The sequence below is a fragment of the Trachinotus anak genome, unplaced genomic scaffold (assembly GCF_046630095.1).
Source record: "Trachinotus anak isolate AG129_WGS33_773 ecotype Australia unplaced genomic scaffold, CSIRO_AGI_Tana_v1 ptg000003l, whole genome shotgun sequence".
Taxonomy (NCBI): Eukaryota; Metazoa; Chordata; class Actinopteri; order Carangiformes; family Carangidae; genus Trachinotus; species Trachinotus anak.
The window spans coordinates 3201233-3221026 of NW_027273854.1; the positions used below are offsets into that span (position 1 = coordinate 3201233).

Consider the following 19794-nt stretch of genomic DNA (forward strand, 5'->3'; position numbering starts at 1 on the left):
GTTTTTTTTTTTACCGGCAGTCGATCAGCAGAGGTGTCCCCCTTTTCATAACAAACGGACCAAGGGATTTAAAGAAACAGCTAATTAAGCAGTTTCCCCTCAGAAATCAGATTCATAGACGCTCTTCCATGGACACAGGGCATCTCAGAGTTGATGCATGGACATCGATGAGTGGATGGGACCTAAGCTGCCATTTGCCTGGCTATTTTTCTCTAAACTTAAATCCAGACATCCAATGACTAAGATCCTTTATCCAGTTAAATATATTGTTGGAAATGACCAAGGTGGTTTAAAAGAGAATAAAAGTCAGTTTCTGCTTCTGTCAAGCAACCACAAAACTTTTTCTTCTTTTAAATCTTTATTGAAAAACATTCAGGGGAATCATGACACTGACACATGCATAGGTGTGTGCATAGGGAGGTAATGACATCAGTGCCAGGTAACCAAATGTAAGGAACCTTTACCATGATTGAAATCACTATTTCTCTGGTCTGGGTATTTCTGGAAACAGTTGGGATAATGTAAGTACATAACTCAAAAAATATATATCATAGCTATAAAAGAGCAATAAAGAGAGTAAATGTTAAACTAATCCTTTAACTATTCAGAAACGTGTACAAGACGATGCAACGACTTGCTTTAGTTTTATTTTGAAATACGGACGGAAGTGACATTTCTGAGTTTGCTGACTTTGTTTAAAGAGAGGCGGTTCTCTTCAGGCAACAACATCAGAGCAGAGATTCTGTCTTCGCACATCCTCCGTCCTCATGCGCCTTCGTCCAGTTGACTCAGCAGCAAAACAATATCCAGCCTCAACCCGGACTTTTATTTGTTTGTGCAAACGTTTCTGGACTCACAAATATGCTGCTGCGCTCACACCGCGGAGGGAGAAGAGGCCAGCCTTAGAATAAACTTCACACAAGCTCATCGTGAGGAGAGGAGAGGTAAGCTGAAGACCGTTTTCATGTCAGGAAACCTTATAGAAATCACACACCAAGCTTCATTGTGAAAATGAACTGTTTTAGTAACGACTCAGCTCTCTTCCTCTTTCTCTTTCCATCTATTTCTCACTTCTCCATTCTGCTCATGCTACAGATTTACTGTAATTTATTCCAATATGTGTAATTCTTAAAAATTGAATTAAATTCTTATGAAAGTCTCTGCTGCCAGCAACACATCTAATATGTTAATCTGGCTGTTTGAATGAATTATAACTGCTTGATTTAACCTGTGATTAAGCAGTGATATCTTAGTCATACTCAAATACAGGTAAAGACACGTCAAATCTTCATTTCTGAAACAGATTTTTTGTTGTGTCTATGTTTTATTTACTGGATCTTACTATTTAATTTGTCTTGTTTATCTCTAAGTTGCATGTTTTCACAGCCTTACTTTAGGGAAGTGGCCTTAAAGGCTGTTGTTGGTATGAGAAAGAGAGGGTTGACAGAAGTCATAACTGCTAAAAATAATTTCACAGTTTGATTAGTTCAGAGCATATGTGTATATATTATAATTTTAGTGAGCTGATATCCCTCTACATGTCTGTCACCCGAGAGGTCAGACAACAGGGAGGAGGCCAGTGGCCTGTTTGATCCCTGATGCCACAGTGTGTGCACGACCTCATGTCAAGACATTCACCGCTGCAAACATGGTACACACCCTTCTGCACCCTGTGGTCAAAGAAAACATCGAGTGTCAGCTGGTGAACGAGAGCACTGAGGCGTGAGATGACTGTCATGTTTCACAGGCTGAAATCGGAGAGTGTGTTGAGTGTGCTGGTGTTTTTGCTTGAAAAGTGATTAAAAATAGAAAATAGTTGCCAATTAATTATCTGTTAATTGACTAACTGATTAAGTGACTAATTATTGCAGCTCCAGTCACAATAATCGTTTCATGTGGTGTTAAATACTGAATCTGACCAGTGGAATGTAAATAAGTACATCCAAGTAGTGTACTGGACATATTCTGCTTAAAATTAACTTACTTTGTACTTCTACTCCACTGCAGTTCAGAGGGAAATATTACACTTTTTTCTGCACTGCCTTTATTTGAATGATAGTTACCTTTCAGATTAAGATTTTACATTATAAAACATATAATAAACTATATTAAACATTTTTGGCTTGTGACATATTACAAATAAACAGCAGTGGCTGAACTTAAGGTATTAAAAGTAAAAGGGATCATTTTGCAGAATAGTTCTTTTCAGAGTGTAAAGTTGTGGAGCCCCTACGTTCTGTAAATGTAATGTTTTTGTTTTAGATGCATTAAAAAAAAAGAGTAATATAAAAAAATATAGATTTTTTTTTAAAGGAAAAAAACCCATAATATCCTGTTAGCATTCATGATTCTTTACAAAACTGTCCTTAGCGTAGCTTGACCGTGAGCAGGTCTAATCATCCACATGACTGAAAACACCTGTGTGGATATGCAGGGCCTTTAATCTTTAATAGCATAAAGTAGGAGTACTAAAGTGAAGTAGTCCCTCAGAATTGAACCGTGCTCGTGTAAATGTACTTACAGTATATACACTCCACCATTGGCTGTCAGAGATGAGCCACGAGGTCACAACAGCAGCTTCATGTGGACTTCATCTGACCCAGTGGTAGAGTAACTATGTACATTTACCCAAGTACTTTGAGGAGCTTGTACTTTACATGAGTATTTCCATTACATGCCACTTCATATGTCCAAACCTCTACATTTCAGAGGTAAATATTGCTCTTTTAACTCCACCACATTTATCTGACAGCTGTAGTTACTTTTCTGGTGAAATCTTACATCGATAATAAAACTTTATAATAAGCCTGTAAAGTACTAGTCAAAGCTGAAATGATTAGTAGATCAACCAGCTTGTCAAATGTCAAATTTTCTGCTTTTCTTTGCCAAATATCAATATCTGTTAAATATCTTTAGGTCGGACAAAACAATTTGACATCATCACCTTCGGCCCTGAGAAACTACAATCACATTTTTTGACATTTCATGAACCAAATGAAAATAATCATTAGTTGTAGCCGTACAGCTTGTTAGCAGGTCCACCGCAGAGACATTTCCCTTCTAAACTTCAAACGGGGGTTTCATTTAAATAACTGTTTTAGGCCCAAAGAGGTAAAATTATCCAATATTTCATTTATTAAATAGGACATTCTTGTGTGAAATGTTGAGATTTGTGTATGAGAACTTTTCATTCTTTTAAAGTAATCAACTCATGACCCCTCAGATTCATCTCGTGACCCTTTGGAGGGGCCGTACCCCTAGGGTGGGAACCACTGGACTAAACTAACTGTATTTAGAGTAGTTCAGACTCGCTTCACCTCGAGCAGCTACAATGTTAAAATGCTGCTTACACAGTGATGACAAGTACTTTTACTGCTTATACTTTAACTACATTTAGCTAATAATACTTGTACTTGCATTTAAATGCAGGACTTTTACCTATAATATAGTATTTTACATTGTTGTATTGCCACTTGTACTTACATGAAGGATGAGTACCTCTCTCACCACTGCTCTGGTCCTCCAGCAGTTTGCCAGGGATAACTGAGGCAGTGTGACTCCTGAGTTTTAAACTGTGTTTGCTTTGCCTAATCTCAGATGACACCTGACCAGCCGTCTGCTCTACCTGTTACACCTGTTAAAACTACATATAATAGTGGTGGAAAGTAACTAAGTACATTTATTCAAGTGAGGTGTTTAAGTATTTACATTTTATCATGCGTTATACGTCTACTTCCTCAACTTCTGGTAAAAACAGGTCTCAGAAGTGGGGAAGTGTTCCAGCAAAAAGGATCAAATACACAGTTTGAGCGGCTTCTGCATGGTCGTGTGCACAGTCTGTTTATGATGCAGTTGCTAAATGTGAAACCCCCTGTAGTTAAGACAGAGCAGATGCAGCCCTGCAAGCAACACTTCTTACAACTGAAACTATTAATTGCAGTTGGTTGTTATCACCATTGAAGAAATACTGCATGCTGATATTAACTTCCTCAATATAACCCTCAGACTGGGTCCCCAAATAATATCTTCAAAATCTTTTCAATACACTTAGCCAAAAAGCTAATCTAAGATCTCTGGGTTTTAGACTGTTGGTCATAAACAGAAGACATTTGCAGATATTTTAGACCAGAAAAAGTAACATAAATAGAGAAAATAACTTTTTGTAAATAGCTTCTCAAATGTGAATATTCTGCTCCTTTTCTTTTATTTTTGATAATACCAAATTGGATTTTTTGAGGGTTCAGACTGTTGATCATACAAAAGAAGACATTTGACTATTTTCAGACATTTTCAGAGTAAATCAATAATGAAAATACTTGTTAGTTGCACTCACATGTAACACATGCTATTTGTCTGCAAATTAAATAAATAACGTTTCAAATATGAGTCAAACAGCATGACGGTGAGGCTTTGATGTAGGCTCCAAACTCAGGAAACCAGCTACATTGTGGTGCTGAGACGCTGACCAGCTTGCTGTCAGCGCTGCTGTGGTTATGTCCTATACTGTCACAAAACCCAATAAGGTTTTTTTTCCAATTGCAAATTACAAAAATCCATTGAAGACACTTGACATTTAGGTATTTATTGATTTTTTTAAAAGAAAGGTTGCAAACTTCTTGTCATTTCGGGGATACAGACATTACTACATATCACAAGACATAATTTGGGATTTTAAAAAAATAATTAAAGGTCCTTATAGTTAAACTTTCCTGGTGTTTTATTTGATGATGAAGATTTGCTATTCATAAGAAGATACATTTGTGATTTTAGATGCCAGAAACCACCTCTATATAGTTTTACATCTTCTCTCTCATGCTTCTCTGTGAAGGTCTAGTAAGAACAGGGTGTTTTGTGTTGGTCTTTGAGCCTCCTTTTCTGATTGGTTGACTGCTTTCTGAGTGGTGCACGATCAGGCCATCCTCAGGTAACGGATTGTAGCCTACAGCTGTAACTTGGAGCAGGATGGACAAATTCAGACTGAAATGTTGCAGCATTTCAGAAAAGATCAACTTTATCCACAGTTCTCTAATATTACTGTCCCTGTGAAGGCTCTGCAATGATATACAGTTAAGGTCAAAATTATTAGCCCCCAATGAATTATGGAACATTTCCCTAAAATTCTGCCCAATGTTTGCATCATTCATAAAACTGTGCATAGTCAAACATTCATCAATGTTTAGGCCTCTATTTGGAACATTTGGGAATATAAAATAAATCTTCAGGTTTGCTTTATACCAAATGTAGTGAAAATTGAGGGCGTCAAAATTATTAGCCCCCATGTGATTTTATGCTTTCAAACCACACCTGAGCAAACAATCAGCACTGAACTCTACTGAAGGGACTCCAGTGAACAGGGCTAGTGGCATTTCAACACTTGATTGAGAGGGATTAGTCCTGGTAAGAAGTAAGAAATCATTTAATCATGCCAAAAGGTAAAGAAATCAGTCTGGAACTCAGAAAGGAGATAGTTGATGCTCATCTCAAGGGAGAAGGGTATTCTGCCATCTCCAAGCGTTTTGCAGTGTCTAGAACAGCTGTGCGCTGCATCATTGCAAAGTCTGTTAGAAACAAACCTGGGCGTGGTCGAAAGTGAAAGATTTCCAAAACTTTGGAGAGGAAAATTGTAAAAGACGTCAACAAGAATCCCCAGATCTAAGCTGATAGTTGCTGAATTGGCCTCTTCTGGACTTGATGTTTTAAGGAAGACTGCTGTTCTTCATCAGGGTTCTTCATCATGGTGGGCTTCGAGGTTGTCGACCCAGAAAAACTCCATTGCTCACACAAGCCAGACTGAAGTTTGCCCATGAACATTTGAAGCATGGGGATGAGTTTTGGAAGTCTGTCCTTTGGTCTGATGAGACTAAACTTGAGCTGTTTGGGAACATGGATGCTGCTTTTGTTTGGCGAAGGAGGGGAGAGGCCTTCAACCCTAAAACCACAGTCCCACAGTAAACATGGAGGTGGGAGCATAATGCTGTGGGGCTGTTTTGCTGCCTCAGGTACAGGGAACCTTGTTCGGGTGAATGGGATCATGAAAAAAGAAGATTATGTTGACATTTTGAAGAATTATGTAAAGAAATCTGCTGCCTCTCTTGCTTTAGGTCGCCGCTGGATCTTCCAGCAAGACAATGACCTGGTCCAAACCTTTTTGAAGGACAACAAAATCAAGGTCCTTGGCTAAGATCTCTCATGAGACATTTGCCAACCTAGTTAAGAACAACCATAAGAGGTTGTTGTCAGTCACTAGTCAAAAAGGTTATACTGTTGACTATTAATTGTCAGAGGGCTAATAATTTTGGCCTTGTCATTTTTGTTTTTTCTTGTTTCAATTCAGCACATCAGTAAAATGTCTTAATCAAGCTTCGTGGAGATTTTGTCATCGTTCTTTTGGAAGCAATTAAACTATAAACACTTTTGGTGATGGTCATTTCCATGGAAAGGTTAAAGGTTTTGTTTGATTTTATGAAGTGTATTGGCTTCCTGAAAAATGTTTTCTTTACATTTTTCTTTTCACTTATGGAAACACCACTTGGTGGACGGTGGGTCCGGGTGGGCTGGGCTTGGTGCATGGCTTAGGCCGGAGAGTTACAGCAGTCCTGTTTTAAGGTATAGTTTCTGAACACAGGCTTTATGTATTTCTCTGTGGATTGAGCGCTTTCATAATATTTATATAGCACCTAGACCTGCTACATAATCCAAAAAGACATCTACAATACGGAACCTTCCAGTATACACAAATAATTTGCACAGACAGAAGAAAACACAATGAAAAGAAACACTTTGTCTCAACAACCTTTTAATCTACAGAGAGTAGGCTCATGGGATGCCGTCTGTACCTTTGCATTTAGCATTAGCTGAATGGAATGTTAACTATTTTTTGAAGCTCCGTCTCCGAATAAACATAAAGTAAGAGTCTATGGATTGCTGAGCCAAACCAAACCACCCACAACTGCCGTTACTGTGACTAAGAGTGGTTTTATTAATGTGGTGGAAACTATCTGGCTCGTCACTGTCCATGAATGCCTGCTTTTCCACTTGTGGGACTTATCATGTAAGCTATGAGCTGGTGTAAGACCTTGTGACATCAATCATTAAGTGTTGACTTTAGCAGAGGAGGTGTGGGTTAGATATTAAAGATCAGATAAGATTTAAAAAAATCCCTTATCAGCTTGGTGTACTAAAATTGTCCTTGATTTCCCCTTTATTTATTTCCCCTCTAGTCAGCCGTTGAGACTGGAATAAAATGAGTCCGTGAAGGTTCAATGAGAAGGAGGGAGTTTCTTACATCTGTGAAAGTGCACAGACAAACTGCGTCTCTTAATTTTTAATCCTTAGAACTCAATTCAACTTTTACATCAAGACAGGGAGAAATGTGTGTTGAATAAGTGACGGAAAAGGACAAAACCACTGAATCACTCTTTATTTACAAAGTTTTGATCCTACACCATTTAGTTAATTTGTGTCTTTCACGATCAGTTTGTGAACTGAGCTTTGTATTAATTATTACATGACTAATAGATCAAAAGTGACCCAGTAATATTGCAGTGAGCTTACTCTACTCTCCTCTTACATGATTAAGTGGTTTAATTCAGCCTACCATCCTTTTTTGCCTGATGTGCTCTTCATGTTCCTAATTTGTCCATTTAATTCATTTCATGACATTTAACAAGTTAATTGTTGAGGTCAGTTTGGTAAAGCTTGTATCCACAGTGGCTTCTACTACTTACAGTAGCAGAACTTGGGTGGTTAAACCACAATTGTCTATCTTAACTTTTAGCTAACTATTACTATTTATCCTAACTTTTAGTAACTATTTCAACCATTTATCCTTAGGTAACTATTTCAAGTGTTTATCCTAACTTTAAGCTACTTTGACTGTTTTTCAAGGCTCTTAATTAATGTCTTTTACAAACCATTGCAAACGTTTCTCCATTATTTTTTAAAAATATTTCATTTGAACTGTTCATTTATTGTTTTTAGCTAGTGACCTTTTCTTCTTTTAATTGTAATTTCTGTTTTTCCAAATTAGCTGTACTCTTCAGTTTTTTTATGTACCTCCCTGGCAACTGCAAAATACCACTGGTTGGAAATCACAGGTTTAATTTAAAAAGATGAAACTGAATTGAGGTACAACTGAGGTATGTTAATGAGGTCTGTCTTCCACCTTCAAAAAGTCAAAATCAACACATTACAGGAATGTGTAAGAACAGATGTGTGCATAGATTAAACAATAATGAATCTTTATATTACAGGATGTTTGTTGGCCCCATGGGGCAAAGGGATTATACTGGGTATTTTACATCTCCTGGTATACTTGAGTTCAAAGATAAAAGTTGTAATCTTGCAGCTGCAATAGTGAAGCGAAGATTTCAGTTTTTTCAAGATAAGTCACCACATCCTTCACTCTGTAACCATAGAGGGAAGCTCTATTCACATCTGTGGGAAAATAACCAAAAGTAACACCCAAGATACACTAACTGCTATCATTTGACTGACTAATTCGTTCTAATTCGACATGTGATCCACGTTTTAGAGGTTTAACTCACTAACCCAACCCAGCTGGGCGAGCCAGATGGCCACCCACCCTGACTCTGGTTCTGCTCAAGGTTTCTGCCTCTTAAAAGGAGGTTTTTCCTTGCCACTGTTGCCAAGTGCTTGCTCTCGATGGGAACTGTTGGGTCTCAGTAAATAATAATATAAAGCGAAGGTCTCGATCTCCACTATTTGAAAAGTGCCCTCAGATAACTTCTGTTGTGAATTGGCACTGTATATATAAAACTGACTTGACTAAATGACGTGTTGACCTCTGTATTATCGCCCTGTGCATCTCTAGGTTTAACAGTAACAAATAGAGAAGTGGCTTATGTGTCTCTTCCTAATTTAAAAATAGACAACCAGCATTTTTTTTCCAGTTCCTTTACTCCCCATGTCATTTCCATGTCCTTCATTCATGTCGAGGGCTTCCAACCGAATAGTTGAGTCACATGACACCACATACTGTATAATTACCAGGAACTGAAGTTATAATGGTAGACTGGAGTAACGTACTTTATTGGTGTGTGTCATGTTTATATGCTATTTTATCTTGTTCCCTTTTGTTGTGTCCCCTTAAAATCAAACAGATGTCTGTAAAATTAAAACTATTAAGTCAGAAATGTTTCAAATCACCTACAATATGTTATAAAAAATCCCTTTCAGGAATACATTTAGTCATGGGCGGGTGTATTTTGTTAACTGTTACTCAGATTTAAATGAGTCAGTGCACTCCTTGATAAAGTTATCCTTTTAATGTTCCTTAAACTGACAGTTTCATTGCTTTTAGGCTGCAAACACTTTTTACACATCAAAGACATTTGTCAAAAGGTTATCATATCATCATGTCAGTTGTAAAGTACCCCCTGGCCAGTTTTGACATGTTATGACTTCCTAAAGATACATTTGTGACCCTCCCCAAACCACAGCTGGTAAATATCGTTCTACAACTGTCTGATGCCTCAGACAGAGAAGTGTCTCTGCTCCAACAGATCAGATTTTTGTCTCACATGCACTTTGAAGCGCCATGGAGGTTGAGCTGTTTGCAATGGAAATTATAACTTAACCATGTTAACCTTGTGCTTCCTATATTTTTCTTTCTATCTGCATAGAAACACTTGTCTTTTCTACGTTCTCCGTAAACCTTTCTGACACTTCAGCTGGTGCCGATGGAAGCCAGAGGGAAGTATGATTTTTCTGCGTCAGCAGACGACGAGCTCAGCTTCAGAAAGGGTGATATACTGAAGGTCAGTGTATGTAGATTAAAAGATGATATTTTCTCTTTGGCTTCAGAATATTTCATTACCATTGTGTAACATCCTGTTGGTTTCTTTCCCTGATCAGATTTTAAGCTCACAAGATGATTGGTATAAGGCAGAGATGAACGGACAGGAAGGATTCGTACCACAAAACTACCTTGACATGCAGACTCCAAGGTAAGAGACAGTCACACTAATCAACAAACTGTGGACCTGGACCTGGATTTGATACTGTTTTTGGGATGATTCTTGAATGCAGTTGATTCCACACTCAACTTTGTCAAAATATATGTCACTGAAAACATTTTGATGTTTGACTTTTTTGATTCTACCTTTGCAAACCATTTTAACCAATATCACAGTGACAACAGTTGCACATTTTGCAACAAACTGCAATACAAATTACTTTTAAAAGGTGAAAAAAAAACTAATTTTCCAATTTTTTGTCTGACTTGACAATGCAGAGAGACCAGGATCAGGACTGAAATCTTTCACAGGAAGATTTGTGTCATTTTTGGTCCAAAAATGCTGTACTTTTACTATGGAACTCTGGCTTTAGACCAGTGTGTGGGAGGTTTACGTGAGATAAGCATGAGCGTCATGTTTGTGCTTCCAGATGGTTTCAGGAGAACGCCAGTCGCAGCGCTGCAGAGGAGATCCTGAGGCACAAAGATGTTGGAGACTTTGTGATTCGAGGCTCCCAGAGCTCACCGGGAGACTTCTCCATCTCTGTGAGGTGAGTAAAAGAGTGTCTCGAAAACCCTTTTATGTCTTTGATTTTGGGGCAAAAAACAATGCTAATGCTTTGCCGGTATTGTCTTAATCTTGTTCACCATCTTAGTTTAGCATGTCAGCAATAAAATGTCAGCTCACAGTCAGTCAAACTGACAGACCTGATTTCAGACAGATATGTTACCGAATTCAAAGACTTGAACATCTGAATTATTTAGAGCATTATTGCTAATGTAGTTTTTGATTTGGTGGTTTCAGTCATTGAGTTTCCATTAACCTTCTTAATGTGCAATTTGAAATTGCAAACTTAAAAACTGGTAACAGAAACGTGACTTTTGAACTCTCAAATGTCAGAAAACAATTTATACATTCGCATGAGGTAGTTTCTCAGACTATTCAACAAAGCAAAAATGGAAACACTTTTTTCATTCAAGTCGTGGCGCCAGTTCCAGCAGAGAGGTAGACTGCTGGAAATTGCAAGAGGAGAAAACCCAGCTGTATTCGCTAAATATAACTCCATTCACAACTGTGTTTTGTCGACTTGTCAAAAAAAACCCCTCTTATTTTGCGCAAAACTGCAGTGAAAACCCAGCTAGTGTGATTGCAATCTAACAAAAGAGAGTTAGGGTTAACCCTAAAGTCAACCTTACGAGGACACCTCAGTGATTGTCTGGTTTTTGCGACTTATGGTCAATCACTTCCTTCATGGGGTTCATGGGGTTAGGGTTCCTTTTAACATGTGCATTGATGTGTGCTAATCACATCAGTTTACATGTAAAAAGTAAACGCTGACTCATCATCTCGTCGTTTTTTAGCTCGTCTTGCGCTGCTGAAAACTTTGCAAGACTTCACTCATTTACAACCAGGAGGCAGCTGCAGCAGTGGTGGTAAACAGCAGCATATGTGGTCGTCTTCCTCTTCACATAAGGTGACACTTATCTTTAAGTGTCTGCACTCATTTAGACCACCAGGTAAAAACTGTACAGTTTAGTGCTGTAGCATGTTCACATCACAGGTTTAAATACTCCCTTTACCAAATGTTAAGCATAGAGGTTGAAATATTCTGCTCAGGGGCTGTGTGGCAGCCAGCGACACAGGAAACACTGCACAGACTTCTGAATTTGAGTGTCCCGTAGTCAGTCAGGAAAGTGAAAGCGAAAGGTGGCTGGTTTCTGCAACAGGACAATGATTCAAAGCAGACCTAAAAATCAGACCTCAGAATCTGAATGAACTAGGGCTTTTGAAAGAGCCCTCACAGTCCATCATATCTGAAGATTTGTGGGTAGATCTTAAGACAGTCAAAAAATATCTCAGCGCTTGAGGTGATCTGCGGGAAGAGGCTGAAAATCCATCAGTCAAGAACAGAAAGGCTCAACAAGTGTTTGCAAGCTGTGATCTCTGCCACAGCTTACTAAGTTCTGGTTTAGTAAGGCGCCCAAACGTCTTATACACAAAGCAAGTGGTTGACCATGAGTCAGTGGTGATCAAAAACCAGACACAGATCACTCAGGTGTCCTTGTAAAAATATGTCAGTGTCCACATAGACAACCTTCTTTGCTGGAAAACACACTTTGAGAAGCTGTGCAAAAAAGTCTGCAGAGACTTTACTAACTGTACATTCAGATGGAAAGTGGCAGGACGAAAGAATGCGCTCTGGCTGCTCTGCCAAGGACGCTGTCGAAGCTCGTAGGCGCTCTGATGGAGATGAGGGTTGAAAGCAAACGGACATGCCAGCAGGTGTCTTTGTTCCAACTGGTGGGGTTGAACTTAACCACATGAAATCTTTTTAATTAGCGACGTCAACGTTACCGACTGATTTGCATCAACTTGTCAGCTGCAGCCCCCTCCCTCCTGTTCTCTAGAGCGGAGCGACTCTACATTCTGATTGGAACTGCATTTGTAGCTCGTTGCCAGAAAGTTGCCTGGACTTCAGCTTTTTCTGATGCCCACCAACAGCTATGCCGCCAAACGCCACTAAGAGACGCTGTCAGATAGTAAATGAATGACCTCTGGTCACTTTGATGTTCTCACTCCAACTTAACAGTGCAACTGAAAAGCAGGTCTGACAGTATGCACACAATGGTTATGAGGGTAATATGGAAGAAAGGATACCATCCCCTTCAGAGCCTGTACGAACAGGCCTGTCTTGCCATCTTCTCTGAGTACGAATTTCTGTCATCAGGAAAAAGTCTCAGGGGCCAACGTGGAAATCAGATCTCTTGAAGCTTTCGTTTGTTCAGCCTCCATCAAGCTGCTGGACTCTAACTTTAATTCCCAATGCAACAGAGCAATGAGCAACACCTACACAAGCACTTCAGCAGTTTAATTCTGAGCATCGTGTTGTCAATGTCAAATGTAGTCTAATGTGTCTTTTATGTTTCTATGATATTTTATGTTTTATGTGCCACAAACACAAATGTCCTCTGAGTGACAATGATGTATTTTAAATTTAAGGGAGGCATTTTACTTTTTTCTGTTTCATGAACACGTTTACACCTCGTAGTCTTGTTATCTTGTACTTTCAGAGCCGAATATAAGACTGAGACTATTATTTTTTCAATTAATACCAACATCCAGATTTTCACTTTATCATGTGATGAAAAAGCACCAAATCTTAATATAGCTAATATTTTAAAATAGTTATTTAATCATAACCAAAATAGTTGCTTAATCTGCCAATCAACTAATGGATTAATTTACTGCTTTACTGTATTTAACTATATTATGAGTTTATTTTACTTATTTTACTCATTATTTGCTGTTTGTTTTGTTTTGCAGTTTTAATTACAAAACATATAGTCAGTTAAATAAAACATGATGTAATGCAGTATATAACAGTATATAAAATACTGTAGTTAAAATTTGCACCACTATGACCAGCTACATTAAAATGCTCCTGACATATTAGTTCCTCTACTACTGGTGCTTTCAGGGCATTTTGTATGATATTGCCGAGTTTATAGTGTACATACATAAAAGACAGAGGAGGAACATTATTATGAACAGTATAAATTATATCCAAACATCACAGTAAATCTGGATTCATTAAGGACCCTGGTAGGTGCTGAGGACCCCTGTTATCTCCATCAGGATGGGAGTTTTTGCTTTCTAGTAAACTGAGGTTGTAGTTTTCTGCATTGACCAGCAGAGGACAATCCAGCTGAGGAGACAGTCCTGGAATCCAGGAATGAAGGAAACAGTTGTTCACTAGTTGCTCAGTTAAAATATGGTGGAGCAGGTGGAGGCTTTCAAATACCTGGGCACTGAAATAGCTGAGCAAAGTGACTGTGAGTTTGAATTTGAGGAAGGACATTTTAGCACCTGTCTACAAGTCACTCAGTGAGTCGATCCTCAACTTTCTCAGTGTTCACAATCAAATCAAAACTTTCTCAGATCATCAGCCATGCAAGTAAAATAACAGGAACTACCCAGTCATCACTATCAGATCTCTACACCCAGGCACAAAAACAAATGATGAACAAGTTATGAGAAAGTTGGTACTCTTAACACTTGGACATATTTGCACAGTGCAAAGTGGAAGGTCTTTTGAGCCTGATGCTCAACAAGTAGAGAGTTTCTTCAGGAAATTATTGTCTGAATGGAGCAGATCAGCAGCATGTGGACACACAGACCCACAAATCTGCAGCAAAAGTTACCTGGTCTCGGCTTTTAACACCAATCCAATGCTATTTCAATCATAATTCTACAGAATACAGAGTTATAACCAACCTGTCTGATGGGTGTAGTGTTGAATGGGGTTATTCTGTAGCAGCCTGGTGTCAGCTGCATTTAATTTAATCAAAGTAAACATAGTACTTTAAACTAATACATAACAAGATATACATATATATATAAATACAGAAATTTACATCATGTTCTCTACATCGTTTTTCTCTGTGTGAGGTTTCACTCCTTTAATTATGACATTGTGATATTTCATCTAATGAAGTTTTTCTGATTCTGATTCTTCATCTTTTCCCTCAGACATGAGAGTGACGTTCAGCACTTCAAAGTGTTGAAGGACAACAAAGGCCAGTACTTCCTTTGGTCTGAGAAGTTCACCTCCCTAAACAAACTGGTGGAGTTCTACAAGAACACCTCCATCTCTAAGACCAGGGAGATCTACCTCAACGACGGCAGCTCGCCAAGTAGGAGTCCCTCCGTGGCCCAGTCGGTACGAGACTTTTCTGCTGTCTGTGAATTTGATTTGTTGCTTAACAGCACATAAGCTTCACCAAAAGACCAAACCACAAGAAGTTGTTTGATGGTTTGTTAAAAATGTACAGTATCTGCTTATTTCGTTGATCAGCGATTTGTTCAGAAATCTTATGCCTCTTTAAAATGTGTAGAATTAGAAATAGAAAACATTTATGTGTTGCTAAGATACTAAGAAGAACTGATGCAGTCTTTGTAGTCATCAACAAGCCTGTTTACAGATTTTAGAAAATAAAATCATAAATCTAGGCCTGCATTTCAATATTTTTTTTTATTATTCATTAATCCATTATTATCTCAATTACTCAATTTACTATTTATCCCAGCATATATCTAAGCATCAAATGTCTTCTTGTGTCCAACGAAAAGTCCAAAGATATATAGTTTATTGTTATAGAAAACAAAGAAAACCAAAAAATGTTCACAATTTTGAAGCTGGAACCAGTGAATTTTTTGTATTTATGCTTAAAAAAACTACAGAAATTTAACATTTTATCACAATAAAGGGACACTTTTACATGAAGAGGAACTTACATAACTAAAATGGTTAAATATATTGATATGAATATGAATCAGAATGGGAGATCGAAGTCAAACCTCATTCAAAATGTAAAGATGTTGTTCTTTTAGATCTAAATTATTTTATTGCTGAAGCAGATAATGTCAAAACCTCTTTAGGTGTAAGGAGTGTTTCATATTTTAGAATACGCACTATTATCTGCATGTCACAACTACAGATCATGTCTATAATGTTTGTCGTGTCCATGTTTCACTTTTATGCACAACACCTATTTTGCAGAATCCAAATATATGTAGTTTACTGTCACATCATACTAAAGAAAACCAAAAAATATTCACATTTCAGAAACTGGAACCAGGAAAGTTTTGACATTTATGCTGAAAATGACGAATGACCGATCAAAATTGTTGCAGATAATTTTTCTGTGGATTCATCAATCAGCTAATCATTGTCCTTTTAAGTGAAGAAGAATTTAAATTAGGGTGTGTATAAGTCCATTTCCCAAAATGCAGGAGTATACCATTAAATCATTTGCTTGTGTTTAGGTGAATGTTTTGTAATTGTGTTAAGTTATTTAAGTCCCCTGGTTTGTAGACATGAAAAACATTTGATTCATGAGCATATAAATAGAAACGACAGTTGTCTTGTAAGTTATTCTACTGTAGTTCCTGAGGCACCTGTTTTGATATCAGAGCGCGATGTTATCTACTTCCTGTTTGTTTCCGTCCCACAGGTGAAGAGGGGAAGTTTGCCTGAACAACATCAATCAACTGCAGCGATTGCTTCTACACCACGCAGAGCTTCAGACCAGCCTCACAGCCAGCTGGTACACTCTTCTTCATATAACCTACAAGATTCCCGTCATTTGTTGGTCTGACGTTCCTCCTCTGCTCTGTCAGATCAAGGACCTCCTCATAGAAACCACCCACCATGTTCCTAATTTGTTCGTCTTAACTTGAAACTGATGATATGAGTGTTTACGTCGATTGGTTTTGCAGTCCTAGTGCGAACACTTGGAGTGGCAGAAGCTGAAGGCTTCAACCATTTAGTGATAACTTTTAGCTATTTCAACCATCCCTCAATTACTTTTAACTAGAGGTCTATCTGTTATTTTAGCTAACTATTTAACCATGACTTTTAGCTACTGTAACTATTTCTGCTGTTAATTCATTATTTTTAAGTGTTTCAACCATCCATTTATCCTATATGTCAGTTTTGCTATTGCTACATAGACAACGTTAGCATTAACAGCTGTTAACTTACTGGTCCAGAGGAAACGTTGTGAGTTCAGTATCAAACTTCATTCCTTTACTTGACAAAACCTGTCTCCATCGGTGGAAAGCAACGCCAATGTTGTCTTTGACAATGTTTTGCGTCTGTTTCTATCACTTATTTTCTTCTATTGAAGTTATCATGCTAACCAGCTAGCATCAGCCCAGCCGGTCTGTCTCATCACGGTCGAATAGCGAGTCACTGTCGGTCTGCCCTGAAGACGTAGCACTTAACTAAGCCGACTATTTCAACTGTTTATCTATTACTTTTAACTATGTACTAACTATTACTTTTAGCTAACCATTTAATAACTATTACTTCAGCTAACTATGTACTAACTATTACTTTTAGCTAACCATTTAATAACTATTACTTTAGCTAACTATGTAATAACTATTACTTTTAGCTAACCATTTAATAACTATTACTTTAGCTAACTATGTACTAACTATTACTTTTAGCTAACCATTTAATAACTATTACTTCAGCTAACTATTTAATAACTATTACTTTTAGCTAACCATTTAATAACTATTACTTTACCTAACTATGTAATAACTATTACTTTTAATTAACCATTTAATAACTATTACTTTAGCTAACTATGTAATAACTATAACTTTTAGCTGACCATTTAATAACTACTACTTTAGCTAACTATTTTAACTGTTTACTTTTTGCTAACTATTTAATAACCATTACTTTTAGCTAACTATGTAATAACTATAACTTTTAGCTAACCATTTAATAACCATTACTTTTAGCTAACTATTTTAACTGTTTACTTTTTGCTAACTATGTAATAACCATTACTTTTAGCTAACTATTTAATAACCATTACTTTTAGCTAACTATTTAATAACCATTACTTTTAGCTAACTATTTTAACTGTTTACTTTTTGCTAACTATTTAATAACCATTACTTTTAGCTAACTATTTAATAACCATTACTTTTAGCTAACCATTTAATAACCATAACTTTTAGCTAACCATTTAATAACTATTACTTTTAGCTAACTATTTTAACTGTTTACTTTTAGCTAACTATTTAATAACCATTACTTTTAGCTAACTATGTAATAACCATTACTTTTAGCTAACCAATTACTAAATATTACTTTTAGCTAACTAATTATTTTAACAGTTTATCCATTACTTTACTGTACTTATCCATTACACCATAACCTTTTCACTCACTGACTAACTAGTCTTCACACACTCTAAAACACAACATGCAGCGTTGAGGTGTTCAAACAGACTCAATATGTGAATTTCACAATATCTGTTGATGAGCTCCTCCACAATCCTGTGGCAGCTGCAGAAGTAACGCCTGGGCACACCTTAGCAATCACTGTTGTGTACCATTCTACATTTACAATCAGTTTTAGTTAACAGGCAGTGAAGTGTTTCCTTCTTTTCCAGGCTAAGAGACCGGGTTTTGAGGAGCGCGCTCACACCATCGGTTACACAGGAAGAAACAGCCCTGTGAGTTCTGCTTATCCTCCCCGGCGCACGTCTGAAACCATGCCTCTGCCTCAGGTCAGCCTGCTCTCTCTACTGCGCTGCTGAGCATGAAAATAGACCTGCAACTGTGTAAAAAAAAAAAAAAAAAAGACTGTGAAAAAATAATATGATAAGATTCATATAAGACTGAGAAAACATCAAATCCTCTCATTTGAAACTGGAACCAGCAGTTTACTCCTGGTGACTGACTTGACTGATTTATCGATTATAAAACTTCATAACTGATTAATTTTCTGTCAGTTGACACATTTCATCATTAAGCAGTAGTCCCGATTTTTGGAAGATCTGGGGGCATTTTAGTTCCTCAAATTCATTAATTCATGCTTTATTCCGCTTCCTTGTTTTTTCCTCTAATTAATACATTACACTTTGAAATGAGCAAAAATAGAATAATATGATATAGACTATACATTGTGCTAATATGTTCTGTACATGATAGTACATTTATTAACACACTTCAGATTAGTCAGGTGGATATTACATTGAATATAAAGTATGTTTAATACCTGAACATTTACATAATGTATGTGGTAACAGTAAACACAGACATTAATCAAAAAGTTATCAACAGATGAATCCAAATTATAACAGATGTGATGGATCCTGTAGTTAATAACTGTCCAGATGAGCAGTACATATGTTTTGATCGTGGACTGATGCAGATATATACACGTCTTCTTTTTGGATCCCTGATAAAAGCACGTTGTTACACTCTGCATAAGCAAATTAGGCAAATTGAGAGCATGTTTTAGTATTTTAAGGGCACACATTAATTTAATTTAATAATTACAGGGACAAATGAAATAAATTAATGATTATTGATGAGTAATTTGAGGCAGTTATTAGTAATTTGAGGATATTTTTATCTATTAAAATGTTTAAATCATTTTAAGTGATGGTAAACAGTGTCGGGTATTGATCAGTGTTTGGTTTCCCTCCACAGAGGCCGTCTTTGGTGCAGGTGAGGGCGCTGTATGATTTCACCGCAGAAGAAGACGACGAACTCGGTTTCTGCGCCGGAGATGTCATCGAAGTGCTGGATCGCTCCGACGCCTCGTGGTGGAAAGGGAGGCTGCGGGGGAAAAGCGGGCTGTTTCCTGCCAACTACACATTACAGCAGTGAGAAAACACCCCAGGCGACGCACTTACTATGCCCACACACATTCACAGACTCGCTCTGCAAGTGCGGCGGCCCCGAATGTGTCTTTTTGAACATAAACACTGAGCAGTCAGTGACTCATCTAATCTCTGCACCGCATGTTGTCACTTAATCAACCTGCCGGGGCCCAAAGGACTGTGAGTCAGTTAACGTTTTCACATGTACTCTGTCACTCAGCGCGGTGCCCGTCCAGGTTTTATTGGACATGCTTTGTCTCATTTATTCACAAAGGATCAGAGACACGTCCTGAAACCTGTCACACGTTTGACTGGCACTCAGGGACCGCTGCAGATCTCACTGAGGAATGTTTTATCATCTGTATTAGGTCGTGTCTGACAGCAGGTATTTAGCTGCAAAATGCTCTTTGGCCAGTCTGCTGATGAATCGACTGTTTGTGCTCATGCTGTAAGTGTAGTCATATTTTATACCACAAAAAAAGTTTTGTATGAAAAAGTGAAAAAAATCTAAATGCTTCACATAAACATGTAACTCCCTCAACGCTCACTGACATGGAAATAAAATGATTTTTATCTTTGAAGTTTAAATCTAGTGCTAATTCTGAATGATGAGGTCTTTCTGC

General features: G+C 37.6%; 1 protein-coding gene across 2 annotated transcripts; it reads left to right on the forward strand.

Annotated features, from left to right (window-relative positions):
* The first annotated feature begins 681 nt into the window (after positions 1-681).
* grap2a (GRB2 related adaptor protein 2a) lies at positions 682-19759 on the forward strand. 2 transcript variants are annotated; one of them, XM_071466390.1, is made up of 8 exons: positions 682-944; positions 9645-9779; positions 9877-9968; positions 10408-10527; positions 14508-14697; positions 15992-16084; positions 17954-18070; positions 18999-19759. In XM_071466390.1, the coding sequence occupies exons 2-8, from the start codon at positions 9702-9704 to the stop codon at positions 19176-19178; spliced, it is 870 nt and encodes a 289-aa protein (XP_071322491.1). In that variant the 5' UTR covers positions 682-944; positions 9645-9701; the 3' UTR covers positions 19179-19759. The 2 variants fall into 2 exon arrangements, with proteins under 2 accessions (XP_071322491.1, XP_071322499.1); XM_071466398.1 differs by having other exon boundaries at positions 722-944; positions 17954-18016.
* The last annotated feature ends 35 nt before the right edge of the window (positions 19760-19794 follow it).